Source organism: Aquarana catesbeiana, linkage group LG02 (genome assembly GCF_042186555.1).
Source record: "Aquarana catesbeiana isolate 2022-GZ linkage group LG02, ASM4218655v1, whole genome shotgun sequence".
Lineage (NCBI taxonomy): Eukaryota > Metazoa > Chordata > Amphibia > Anura > Ranidae > Aquarana > Aquarana catesbeiana.
Window position 1 is genome coordinate 581,647,037 of NC_133325.1, and position 13,278 is coordinate 581,660,314.

The 13,278-nt window shown below is 41.0% G+C and overlaps 1 protein-coding gene across 5 annotated transcripts in view; it reads right to left on the bottom strand.

Annotated features, from left to right (window-relative positions):
- Positions 1-605: 605 nt before the first annotated feature.
- The window catches only part of SYTL1 (synaptotagmin like 1), a 95,316-nt gene continuing 82,643 nt past the window's right edge, over positions 606-13,278 (bottom strand). For all 5 annotated transcript variants that reach the window (XM_073616172.1, XM_073616173.1, XM_073616174.1 and 2 more), the window contains 3 exons: positions 8,646-8,745; positions 8,301-8,506; positions 606-2,068 (listed from right to left, as the gene is read on the bottom strand). In XM_073616172.1, the coding sequence (XP_073472273.1) occupies positions 1,932-2,068; positions 8,301-8,506; positions 8,646-8,745 (443 nt within the window). In that variant the 3' untranslated portion in view covers positions 606-1,931. The remainder of the gene's footprint in view (positions 2,069-8,300; positions 8,507-8,645; positions 8,746-13,278) is intronic.

Below are 13,278 nucleotides of genomic sequence, written 5' to 3' on the forward strand. Positions count from 1 at the left end.
ACTTTTTGAAGACCCCTCGTATATACTTGAACAAAATGTTTTTTCTTGTTTAGGGGGTGTGTTTTTTTGGGGGGGAGTTTATTTCACTAGGGTTTTGTGAAAAACATTGCTTATTGGGGCTAATGAGGGGCTGTTGTTGGCACAGGATAGTTGCAGTGCAGTGCAAGATAGTTGAAAGGCATTTCATAGCCCTCAGGAAGTCCATTCAACCCCTAAACTTTGGTAAAACCATCTCATTTTTACCTTCCATATTGAATGCAATGCATTTACCTACCTAAAATGGCAAAGTTTCACCAAATTTGTTTATTATTATTATTATTATTATAATACAGGATTTATATAGTGCCAACAGTTTGCACAGGGCTTTACAAGCTTCTGATGTTGGACATTGCAATTTTACTTTAAAACGATGGCTAACAGTGGAAGCGTATAGGTTTTTTTCTTGCGGAAAGAGGCACTTACTGAATCACAGTGCATGCACACTGTACATGCAAACATGTTTGTGAAGAAGGGCAAATTTAGGAAAGCAATCCATAGTTTTCTGTCTTTATGCAAGCACACGTTCGTTTCAGAGAGGCAATGCAAAGAAGAATAAGCACAAAACAAACATTCATAATTTAGTTTATTTTTTTTGTCAGATAACTGAACCATAAATTATTTGCTGCAGGTTACTGGATGTTGTGCTGAGCTGTTTGTATTTCTGAACCTTATTCACTAAATTAGCTCAAAGTGTAATGGAGAAACCAATAAGAAATCATCTCTTAAATTATCTAACGACAAGACGTTGAAGTATTTGTTATGATGGAATTATATATTTTCACGTCATTATTAATTTTTTTACTGCTTTCTTGAATCAGACAAGTGGAATTAAATCTTAATATGCCTGATTTATAAAACAGATGTATATAAGACAAAGGGCCATGAGGAAGTTCAAATTGCAGTATTGCATAGCAGCCAATCAGTTTTCAGATTACTGCAATCAGCTCAATGATTGGAAGCAGCAGATGATTAGTTATTACAGGTCACTGCACTTTGCACAGCTTAGTGTGCTATGCGTTTTCGCACTAAGTAAGACTATGAAGGAGTTTTAAAAGTGGAATTTTTTTTGTAGTTCAGGGTAAAGTGGGGAAGAGTTAAAATCTCTATCACCTAGACAAAAAGTGAAGGGAATTCGAACATTTTACAGTTGTTACTTGCCCCATTGACAGTGTTCAATGTATTCCTCTAGCTTGCTTTCAAAGGTCTTAACAATGTCCCACTCTATTTAACACTAGATAAAGGTGTTGGCTAGAGTTCTGCTTTAAGTCATGTATGCATGTTCATCTTCCAACATGCACTCACAGGTCAACCTGTGTCAATCCTTTCTCAGAAAGGTTAGGGCAGTTTTAAAAAACTAACAAGTGTCTAGAGAAAAACATTATGCATCTCTAGATAATCGGATTACTAAATGATGATGCCAAAGAATTTTGAACAATGCTATAGAATAGCATAGAATATACAGTGATTGCACTGCTTGCCTTTTTTTTTTAAATAATAGCTTTTACATCTCAAACATAGTCACATGGCTATCTGTACATAACTAGAACAGTCCTAAAACACACACATAAAATAAAAGTCTGCAACTTTTATTGTTATTAGGTTTTACTACATCTGTATTTGTTAATGGCAGTGTCTCTGTGATGATTATTCTATTCTACTTTGGATTAAGTTGGCATCATGGAGTGCCAATCTAACAGTCATAACCTGTTTATCAGTTTAAATATAGTTGAGCTTTTCCAAAGAACTATAAACCCACAGACAGCATAAAATCTTTCAAAAGTCCTTTTGGCTCTGCGTGTTAAAAAATTAACTTCATGTTTCATTGTAAGGCATGGTTGGTAAGTTCATGTGTTGAATCAGAAATGGTATTTCATGCCACAACTACCAGCATGTTAACGAGGAGTTAGATTCTGTCTTAATGGCAGTGTTACTTCTGACCATTCTCCTGGTCTGTTCATGACCAATTGCCAGAATTTCTTCTCCTGTTCTGTAGAATCCATCCAGCTCACAGGGACCTCATAACTATTACCTGAAACACATAAAAATAGGTCCACTAATTGACTTATCACCTCATTCCTAAAACATTCTTTAATGGTGAACGCCAGGTAAACAGCTACATACACAGAGATTACATACATATACAGTGCCTTGAAAAAGTATTCATACCCCTTGAAATTTTCCACATTTTGTCATGTTACAACCAAAAATGTAAATGTATTTTATTGGAATTTTATGTGAAAGACTTATGCCGCGTACACATGAGCAGACTTTTCGACCGAACTGATCCGACGGACCGAGTCCGGCGGACAATTCGACCGTGTGTGGGCTTCATCAGACCTGCAGCAGATTTTTTTGGTCGAAAATCTGACGGACTTTAGATTTGGAACATGTTTTCAAATCTTTACGTCGGAAAGTCCGCTCGTCTGTATGCTAGTCTGACGGACGAAAACCGACGCTAGGGCAGCTATTGGCTACTGGCTATCAAATTCCTTATTTTAGTCCGGTCGTACATCATCACATACAAATCCGTCGGACTTTGGTGTGATCGTGTGTAGGCAAGTCCTCTCGTTGGGAAAGTTCATTGGAAGTCCGCCGAAAGTCCGTCAGATAGTCCGTTGGACCAGTCCGGTCGAAAAGTCCGCTCGTGTGTACGCGGCATAACACAAAGTGGCACATACGGTATTGTGAAGTGGAAGGAAAATGATAAATGGTTTTCAAAATGTCTTACAAATAAATTTGTGAAAAGTGTGGTATGCATTTGTAGTCAGCCCCCCTAAGTCAATACTTTGTAGAACCACCTTTTTTGCTGCAATTACAGCGGCAAGTCTTTTTGGGGATGTCTTTACCAGCTTTGCACATCTAGAGAGTGACATTTTTGCCCATTCTTCTTTGCAAAGTAGCTCAAGCTCTGTCAGATTGGATGGAGAGCGTCTGAACAGCACATTTCAAGTCTTGCCACAGATTTTTAATTGGATTTAGGTTTGGACTTTGACTGGGCCATTCTAACACATGAATATGCTTTGATCTAAACCATTCCATTGTAGCTCTGGGTGTATGTTTAGGGTCATTGTTCTGCTGGAAGATGAACCTCCACCCCAGTCTTAAGTCTTTTGCAGACTTTAACAGGTTTTTTTCCAAGATTGTCCTGTATTTGGCTCCATCCATCTTCCCATCAACTCTGACCAGCTTCCCTGTCCCTGCTGAAGAAAATCATCCTCGCAACATGATGCTGTCACCACTATGTTTCACGGTGGGGATGGTGTGTTCAGGGTGATGTGCAGTGTTAGTTTTCCGCCACACATAACGTTTTGCTTTTAGGCCAAAACTTTCAATTTTGGTCTCATCTGACCACAGCACCTTCTTCCACATGTTTGTTATGTCCCCCACATGGCTTCTCACAAACTGCAAAAAGGAATTTGTATGGCTTTCTTCTTGCCACTCTTCTATAAAGGTCAGATTTGTGGAGTACACGACTAATAGTTGTCCTGTGGACAGATTCTCCCACCTGAGCTGTGGATCTCTGCAGCTCCTCCAGAGTTACCATGGGACTCTTGGCTGCTTCTCTGATGAATGCTCTCCTTGCCTGGCCTGTCAGTTTAGGTGAATGGCCATGTCTTGATAGGTTTGCAGTTATCATCATCTTTCCACCCGGATGATGGATTAAACAGTGCTCAGTGAGATATTCAAAGCTTGGAATATTTTTTTATAACCTAACCCTGCTTTAAACTTCTCCACAACTTTATCACTGAGCTGTCTGGTGTGTTCCTTGGCCTTCATGATGCAGTTTGTTCACTAAGGTTCTCTAACAAACCTCTGAGGGCCTCACAGAACAGCTGTATTTACACTGAGATTAACCACTTGCTTACTGGGCACTTAAACCCCCCCTCCTGCCCAGACCAATTTTCAGCTTTCAGCGCTGACGCACTTTGAATGACAATTGCGCGGTCATACAACACTGTACCCAAATGAAATTTTTATCATTTTTTCCCCACAAATAGAGCTTTCTGTTGGTGGTATTTAATCACAGCTGGGATTTTTATTTTTTGCTAAACAAACAAAAAAAGATGGAAAATTTTGAAAAAAAAAAAATCATGTTTCATAGTTTGTTATAAAATTTTGCAAACAAGTAATTTTTCTCCTTCATTGATGTACGCTGATGAGGCGGGACTGGTGGGCACTGATAGGCTGCACTGATGGCCACGGATAGGCACATTTAAGGCGGCACTGATAGGCACAGATAAGGCGGCACTGATGGGGACAGATAAGGTGGCACTGATGGGCACAGATAAGGCAGCACTGATGGCCACTGATGGGTGGCACTGATGGGTGGCACTGTGGGCACTGATGGGTGGCGCTGGTGGGCACTGGTATGCAGCACTGTTGCCTATTGCTAGGTGGTACTGGCAGAGGGCACAGGTGGGCACTGAGGATCTGGGGGCGCTCCCCGTGATTGGGACTGATGTCCCTCCCACAGCCACCGGTGATCGTCTTTTTTTTTCCTCCTCACGCTGTCAGCGCGAGGAGAAAAAATAGCCGATTACCGGCTCTGTTGATGTCACATGATCAGCTGTCATTGGCTGACAGCTGATCATGTGGTAAGGGGTCGGGATCAACCCCATACTCCGATCTGTGATCAGGCAAGTCTCATAGACTCGCTGATCACAGAGCGTGCCATGTGCGCCCTGTAGGGGGCGCGCAGGCCGCTCGTGCACGGGACGACGTCAATGGACGTAGTCCCGGCAAAGCAGGTCCGCGCTGTAGCCGTCATTCGGCTATAGCGTGGATCTCTAGTGGTTAAATTACACATAGGTGGACTCTACTTACAAATTAGGTGACTTCTGAAAGCCATTGGTTCCACTAGATTTCAGTTAAGGGTATCAGAGTAAAAAGGGCTGAATACAAATGCACACCACACTTTTCAACTTTTCACATATTTATTTGTAAAACATTTTAAAAAACATTTATCATTTTCCTTCCACTTCACAATTATGTGCCACTTTGTGTTGGTCTATCACATAAAATGCCAATAAAATACATTTACTTTTTGGTTGTAACATGACAAAATGTGGAAAATTTCGAGGGGTGTGAATACTTTTTCAAGGCACTGTAAGGCTTGGTTTACACTGCTGCAACCTGAAAGTCATGCTACTTACATTGCAACTTTGCCAGGCGACTTGCTGGCAATTTGCGTAATACTTTGATGCGACTTTAGAAGTGACTTTCGGGAATGCCTGGGTAATCATCCTGTAATGTTGGATCCAAATCACATCAATATAAATGAGGATCCAACTTCCATTACCCACTTGCCAACCGCGCTATAGCCGAGTGACTACTACAGTGAGGTCGTCAAGTTCTGGAAGGCTGTTATATGACTGTCCTGATTATCAGTGCAGTCCCAAAACTGTCCACCAGTGCTGTCAATCTGTGCCCTCCAGTGCTTCCAATCAGTGCCTCCTCATCAGTGTCATCTATCAATCAGTGCCGCCTACCAGTGCCCATCAGTGCCATCTATCAGTGCTGCCTAGCAGTGCCACCTATCAGTGCCCACCAGTGCTGCCTTATCAGTGCCCATCAGTGCAGCCTACCAGTGCCCATTAATGCCCATCAGTGCAGCCTATCAGTGCCTCCTCAGCACCCACCAGTGCAGCCTATATGCCTATCATTGCAGCCTCATCAGTGCACATCAGTGAAAGAGAAAAATTACCTGTTTGCAAAATATTATAACAAACTATGAAAAAGTTCTGGTGTTTTTTCTTCTAAATTTTCAGTCTTTATTCATTTACTTAAAAAAATAAAAAAAACTGTGGTGATTAAATACCACCAAAAGAAAGCTCTATTTGTGTGAAAACAATGATAAAAAATTGTCATTCAAAGTGCAACAGCGCTGAAAGATGAAAATTGACCTGGGCAGGAAGGGGGGTAAAATTGCCCAGTAAGGCAAGTGGTTAAAGTCTATGGTCGGATAGAAGTGACCTTGAAGTAGTACAGGAACCTTTTCCAAAGTCGGAGCGACTTCAGTAGTGCTAATTAAGGCAGCTCTCATTGACTAACATGGGATTTCACATGTCATGTGACTTGGGGTCTCACAAGTTGGATCCCAAGTTGTGGCAGGGTAAACCAAGCCTCAGGCAGACGTTTTATCTGGCTAAGGATTTGTTTTTCTTTCCATACAGTCCAGAAATTTACACAGCCCCATGACACAGTACAGCCAGGTGGGTGACACCATATATAGTCACGGAATAAAACGGTGTATACCTCAAGCCTGCTGAATGGATAGCGCAAAATGCAGCATCAGACTTATAAGATCAGCCTTCTACTTTTGCCTTGTTCTCTTCTCCTATCAGCATGTCCCTTGTCAGTTTTTTTTTTTTTGCATGCAACCCACTTTATTGGATTCCAGACCCTGCCCCGCCTTCTTCAGTCTGATTACTGGTTTAGAGCCCATCCACACCAGATGCAGTGGGATGCACTGCATATACAGTCCAAAATCCCAGTTATTCTTTGGTCACAGTACACACCATTGCAGTGCAGTGCAGTGGAAAAATGTACAGCAAGCTGCATTTTTGCACCACAAACACATCTAAATGTGCGGAAACGGACCACAACGCAGATAAAAGCCCACAAAAAATTAAGAAGTGGCCTCAAAACAAAAGCAACCAGACAGACGCTTAGGAAAAATGTGCCACAAAAGCATACAAACACGTATAACAAAATAGTGTCAAATGCATGTCAATGCACATGCCATGATGTGCCATTGCTGGTGTGAAAGGGCCCTTCTAGGGCATTGAAAGAAGATGATGAGACAACATACTGTACCTAGATACACACTAGTTGCAATAAAAAACTTCAAAGTGGCTGTAAACCCTTACAGACACGCACTGAAGTGACTAGCCTCTGGTAAAACACAGGGATGGAACAAATCCTTCTACATAAGTTGTACTTGTTTATCCGCAACAATATCTTCTCTACAGCTTTTTTAAACACACAAATCAAAGGCTATTTCTGAGCTTCCAGAAGGCAGGAGGCAGAGATAAGGCATCACATACCGCACAGCACAGTGAGGAGAGCTCAGTGTAATCTGAGACTTGAGTGGAGGAAATGAAACCCCCTCCCTCTACACAGTCTCATAGGGAAACATGAGCAGCAGAGGCTGTCAATTCCCTTCTATTTGTTGGGGGGGGGGGCAGGGACCATCTCCTGGGATTGCCTTGTATTGAGTTAAAACAGTCAAGGGTGACTCACGCATTTAGCAGAGGGAGGAGAGATCAGATAGAAATCACACTCTGTGCTCTGGATTGAGTCTAATACACACTATAGGGGGATATGCTCTATTCATTTTTAATTTCAGAGGTTTACAAACAATTTAAATGATTTATGATCACAGAGCTGGGTTAATCTATGTCTTTTATATAAGTATGGAGTTCAGTTTTAAATCAAGCTATGGTACTTTCTTACAAAACAGATTACTGCCCTCATATATACTTGAATATTCTGAAATTTGAATCGGTATACTGAGATCAAGTTCACAAGTTAAGGAAAAAGACAATATAATAAGATAAACAAAGTCAATCAGTTTTGCAGTGTGGTACCAATCTGTGGCATGGACATAACCTTCATTTTGGACAGCTTGTTGTCCCTATTGTAACTTTTTTTTTTTTTTTTTTTTTTTTTTTTTGAGTCAAGTAATGACCAAACAAACAAATACAGTTGGTTAAAAAATTTGTTGTACTGCAGAGTCAATGAGTTCACTTTCCAATGAAATCATGCAACAGTCCAGCACTAACTACTAACTAAACTACTAAACAAGTACTATTATACAAGTCAAAGAGGTTGCAAAAATCTGCTTGACACATGTGAAGGAATTCAAATTTAACATTAAAGCATCTGGTTAATTGCCAAATTAAGCTGAATGCAACTGAAAGCTTGCTGCATTTGCTCATCTGGACTGCACAAGTCCTTACATGAATAGGGAAGCCAGGGTATCTCCTATAGATGTCAAAGAACCAGAAGAGGGATGAAACAATGATATGATGCAGTCAGGTCATTTTCTTTTGCACTGATATGCATGTTTGCACGTTATGTGCAATGCTGCACATTTCCATTTGTTACTGGACTGTTTTACTGTTCACTACATACATTATGCAGCTTGTATTTACAGAAGTACAGTTGGCATATTTGTTTACAGTTTACATAATTTTATTATTAGAAATATCTGTGGTATTCTGATAGAAATATGACCGCTGTATACAGAAGAGGTTTACCTTTGCCTATGCTGAGACGAATGCCTCCTAGTGGTTTACTAGACATTGTTCCTTGGTCCCAGACTGTGAACTCTACGCAGGCTTCAGACAGGTCCTCTGAACGGAAACCATCATATACCATTGTATGATTGTACATTGGTCGCAGACTACGTGAAATTACTCTTGTCCGTTGAATACTGGATGGACTGTCATCTGGGAGGACACAACTAGACAATACATGAACATCACTGAGAAATTAGTGGTAGGTAACCAAGGACATAAAGTAAAATAAGCAGTAACAAGGACATATGACAGCATACTAAAATAACACAATGACAGGGTTGAAAAATATTACAGGTACTATACCATTTTACATAAGAGCTGACTTGTCCAGCTTTATGAGGAACAAGCTGCTGAGCTTCCTTTACCCAAATGTGAAGTTCTCCAGAAGGTGGAAGACCTAAACCTGAGGTAAAGAAAAATTACTATATTCAGGAATTTGCAGAGGAAAACAGTATCATAATCAGCGTGGGTTTATGAAGGATCGTTCCTGTCAGACCAATCTGTTAACATTCTATGAGGAAGTGAGCTGCCATCTAAATAGGGGGAGGCCTGTGACTGTGGTGTATCTGGATTTTGCAAAAGCATTCAATACAGTTCCCCATAAATGCTTAATTTACAAACTGAGGTCTGTAGGCATGGACCATAGAGTTTTTTCTTGGATAGAAAACTGGTTACAGAGGCATGTCCAAAGGGTGGTGATAAATAACATGTACTCAGACTGGTCTGGAGTGGTGAGTGGGGTACCCCAAGGCTCTGTCTTGGGACCAATTCTGTTTAATTTATTCATAAATGATATAGATGATGGGATAAATATCTCAATCTCACTCAATCTCAGTTTTTGCAGATGACAAAAAAATATGCAGGGCAATAACTTCACAACAGAATATAGAAATTCTACAGAAAGACCTGAACAAAATAACTGGGTGGCAAATGAGTTTTAATGTGGATAAATGTAGGGTAATGCACTTGAGGTCTAAAAACATAAACGCAAACTACTCACTAGGGGGGGGACCTCTGGGGGAATCCAGGATGTAGAAAGATCTGGGGGTCCTAGTAGATGACAGATTGAGCAACGGCATGCAATGTCAATCTGCAGCTACCAAAGCCAGCAGAATTTTAGCATGCATAAAAAGCTGATATACTTCAGGGATAAAACTATAATCCTGCCACTTTATAAAACTCTGGTCACATCTGGAGTATTCCGTCCAGTTCTAGTCACCAGTCCTCAGAAGGGAAACATAATTAATAATGGGACTGGGGGACCTTAATTACGAGGAAAGACTACAAGCACTAAATGTATTCTCACTGGAGAAGAGACGCTTGAGAGGGGACACAATAGCAATTTACAAATACCTCAATGGTGATTCCAGCATAGGAAAAACCGATTCAGTCCCAGAGAGTGTAAGAGGACACGGGGCCACACAATGAAATTGGAGGAGAAGCGGTTTAACCTTAAATTGCCCAGGGGTTTTTTCACTGTCAGAGCGATAAGGATGTGGAACTCTCTTCTTTTAAAAGAATCTTGGATATGCATCATAAAGAACACAACATACAGGGATATGGGGAATGATTATCGACTCTGACACACATACATCTACACAGGTTGAACTGGATGGACTATTGTCTTTATTCAACCTTACCTACTATGTAACTGTGCATATTTTCAAACTTCAAATGGTTCCTCTAAAGTTTTTTATGTTTGGTTTTTCCCTGAATGTAACCTTTGTTTCTCTCCTTTTTATTATCATATGTTCAGTTGGATTTGCCAAGGTTTGTTATTGCGTTACTTTAAATAGGGTAGAACATTTAGCAAAAAAAAGCATACGTTATTGTTCTTTACTTTGTTATTGCTTTACATTTTTTTTGTCCATTGTACAGCAAAAATACTTGCTGATCCTATATATCATAGATGTAGAAGGGACCATGATAACCTGCTTTATATGCTATGCCACCGGCCAAAATGGTAATCAAATATATGGAAATCTGTTCTAGATGACCAAACATTAAAGTGGTTGTAAACCCTCCCTAGTGACTTTTAACTATAGGTAAGCCTAGAATAAGGCTTACCTATAGGTAGTGGAAATATCTCCTAAACGTGCGCCGTTTAGGAGATATTTCACTTGTAGTGCGCCGATGATGTAATCAAGCGCTGTGAAGAAACGGACCTCTGTGCCCTTTCTTCCCCCAGCATTTGCCGTTACTAGTATGCGATGCATACTAGCCCATTATGCTTTTCATTTGCAGGCTTTGCAGTGAGCAAAGGAGGAAGTAAAACCAATCAGGGTTTACTTCCTCTTTAAGAGACACAGCAGATAAAATCATATTGTACAAGTCGGAAGGAATTTACATCTATACAATCAATAAAGCTATGCTTCATTCCTCTTTAAAAGTGTTGAAATTAGAAGCAATTGTCTTGTGTATACATACCTTTTTGAATGTCGTAGAATAAAGTTAAAGAAAAATTATTGCTTATTATGCAAAGATATTCTACAATGGCCTAGCCAGATTTGTTTTCATCCCTAGAAAAGAGTATACATAACTGGACCATAGTGGTATTTCCACTGTTTTCTGTAATTAGTATCACACTTGTCTTTAAACTCATGATCAGTCAGTCAGCCTATTTTAATGGAGAAAAGTAGCCACTTTGCTGTTTGGTATCATCATGTGTACCACACAGCATGGAATTGAAAAAGCAATGGAAAGAGTTTATGAGGGGATCAGAAAGAAAATGATTGACCAGCATGTTAATGCTAAAGGCTATAAGATCGTTTCCTGGTGCATCATGGCTGCACACAATGGGTCGTGGCTCTGCCACCACAACCTGATAGGACTGGTTAACTATAAATCAAAAACAGACCCGGCTCACAGCATTCTCCTTTTTTTCCCTCACCTGATCAGGACTGGAGTTGCGAGGTATCCCTTACCGTTTGTCACCCTAGCCAGGTTAAGTCTCTTCTGGGTGGAAGTCCTTCCTTACAGTCTCTAAATGAGCTATATGGTTGAAGCCCAATTCTGGTGGTCTGGGGGGCATATTATAGCCTCTCCTGGGTGGAAGTCCTTCCTCTACACAGTCTCTAAATGAGCTATATGGTTGAAGCCCCATTCTGGTGGTGCAGGCCTGTCAAAGAAAGTTTTAAACAAGCTTTGACATAAGTGACAGCGTTTCCCTTTGCTTTCCATATGCTTTTTACTTCTTTTCTCTGTTTTATGGGCATTTGCCATTTCCAAGATGGTGACAGTAGTGCAAGTACACTTTGAGCATGAGAGGCAGGAAGTGATGCGGCCTCTGTGACCAGTTTCCTGGCTAGAGCTTTTCCAGGATGGCGATCTGAGCATTCTAAGGCACTGATATCACTAATGGCAAAATGTAACAGTCTTAAATGGTTTTATGGAATTTTTGGGCAACAAATGGTGGAGCTCTCTATTCATGCATGCTGGATGCTTATGTTGTCATTGTTTGCAGGTATGTTGTCCCTTTTTTATGGCATTCACCTGGGCTTTTCCTATGTCTTTCTCAGTGTTCTGGGATCATTGTGCTCCTTATAGCATTCACCTGGGCTCTTCCTATCTCCTTCTCAATGCTTGCTCTGGGATGTCTGTGTTGGGCTCAGTTTCCACTGGTGCGACTTAGGACTGCAAAGTTGCATGACAAGTCATACCCCATGATTTCCAATGAGTACCGTTCATATCTGTGTGACTTCAAGGTAGTCCCAGCACTGCTTTGGTCCCACTTTGATGTGACTTGAGGTCCATACACCTCAAGAATACATAAGCATTGCTTCAAGTCGCATCAAAATTGTATGACTTTCAGGTCGTAGTAGTGGAGACTTGGCCTTATGCTGTTTTTCATTCCAGTCTGCTGTTTTGCTCTGTTTCTATGGGGAACTCTGCCCAGTCAGACCACCCATTGCTTTTAAGGTATAGGGATTAGGTAAGTAGTGAAGATTTAGAAAAAGAGTATCTATATTCCTGTATAGACCACAAGATAGAGGCAGACTTCTGACGGTCAAGAGAAGTCACCATCTAAAAACAGACATCCAGGCAATGTTGATTAAGGTCAACATCTCACCCCTCATTATCATTGCTCCCCTTTTACAAACATCACAGGTTACCAGCCCTAATAGTCACTGCTTTTGTGGTGGAAAGTCATTCTGTCATCTAATATGTCAGATCTGCCTGGAACAAGCAGGATACAGCCCTGCAAGGACCTCAAGATGGAGGGAGCCTTCTAAAAGCCAGAACAGTCACCATTCAGGTTCAGACATCCAGGCAACATTGATCAATGTCGTCATCTCGCCTCTCATTATTATTGCTCCCCGTTTACAAACACCACAGGTTACCAGCCCTAATGGTTGCTGCATTTGTGGTGGAAAGTCATTGCTTGACAAGCTAGCATGTCAAGTCCACTTGGAGCAAAGAAGAGGATGTCTGGAAAGTAGCCGCCTTGATTAATTAATCGGCCAAGGAGTTAATAAATTAAGCCTGTACCCCCCAGTCGGTGGCTGAATTGCCTAGCACTTCCAACCAGAGCCAGTAGGTGGTGTCCAAATTGGAAAGCTTACTAAGTAGCTTGCCATGGGAAGAAAGCATTAAAGGAGCCACAAGCTTTAAAGTGGTTGTAAACCCATTACAACAACTTTATGCTACAGGTAAGCCTATAAGGCTTACCTGTAGCTACCCAGGATATCTCCTGTTCCCTGCATGTGGCAATGACATCGGCACATGTGCACTGGGGCAAACTGAAGCAATGGCATGTATGTGCCGTTGCTTCAGTATGTGTGCCATTACCGGCACACAGACTGAAACAACGGCACATAATGAGCTAGTATGCTATGCATACTAGCTCATTATGCCTTTGTCTTGCAGGTTTTTTTTTACCAGGGTTTACAACCACTTTAAAGAATGCCCAATGGAGCCTTTTTGCAAGGGCATTAAA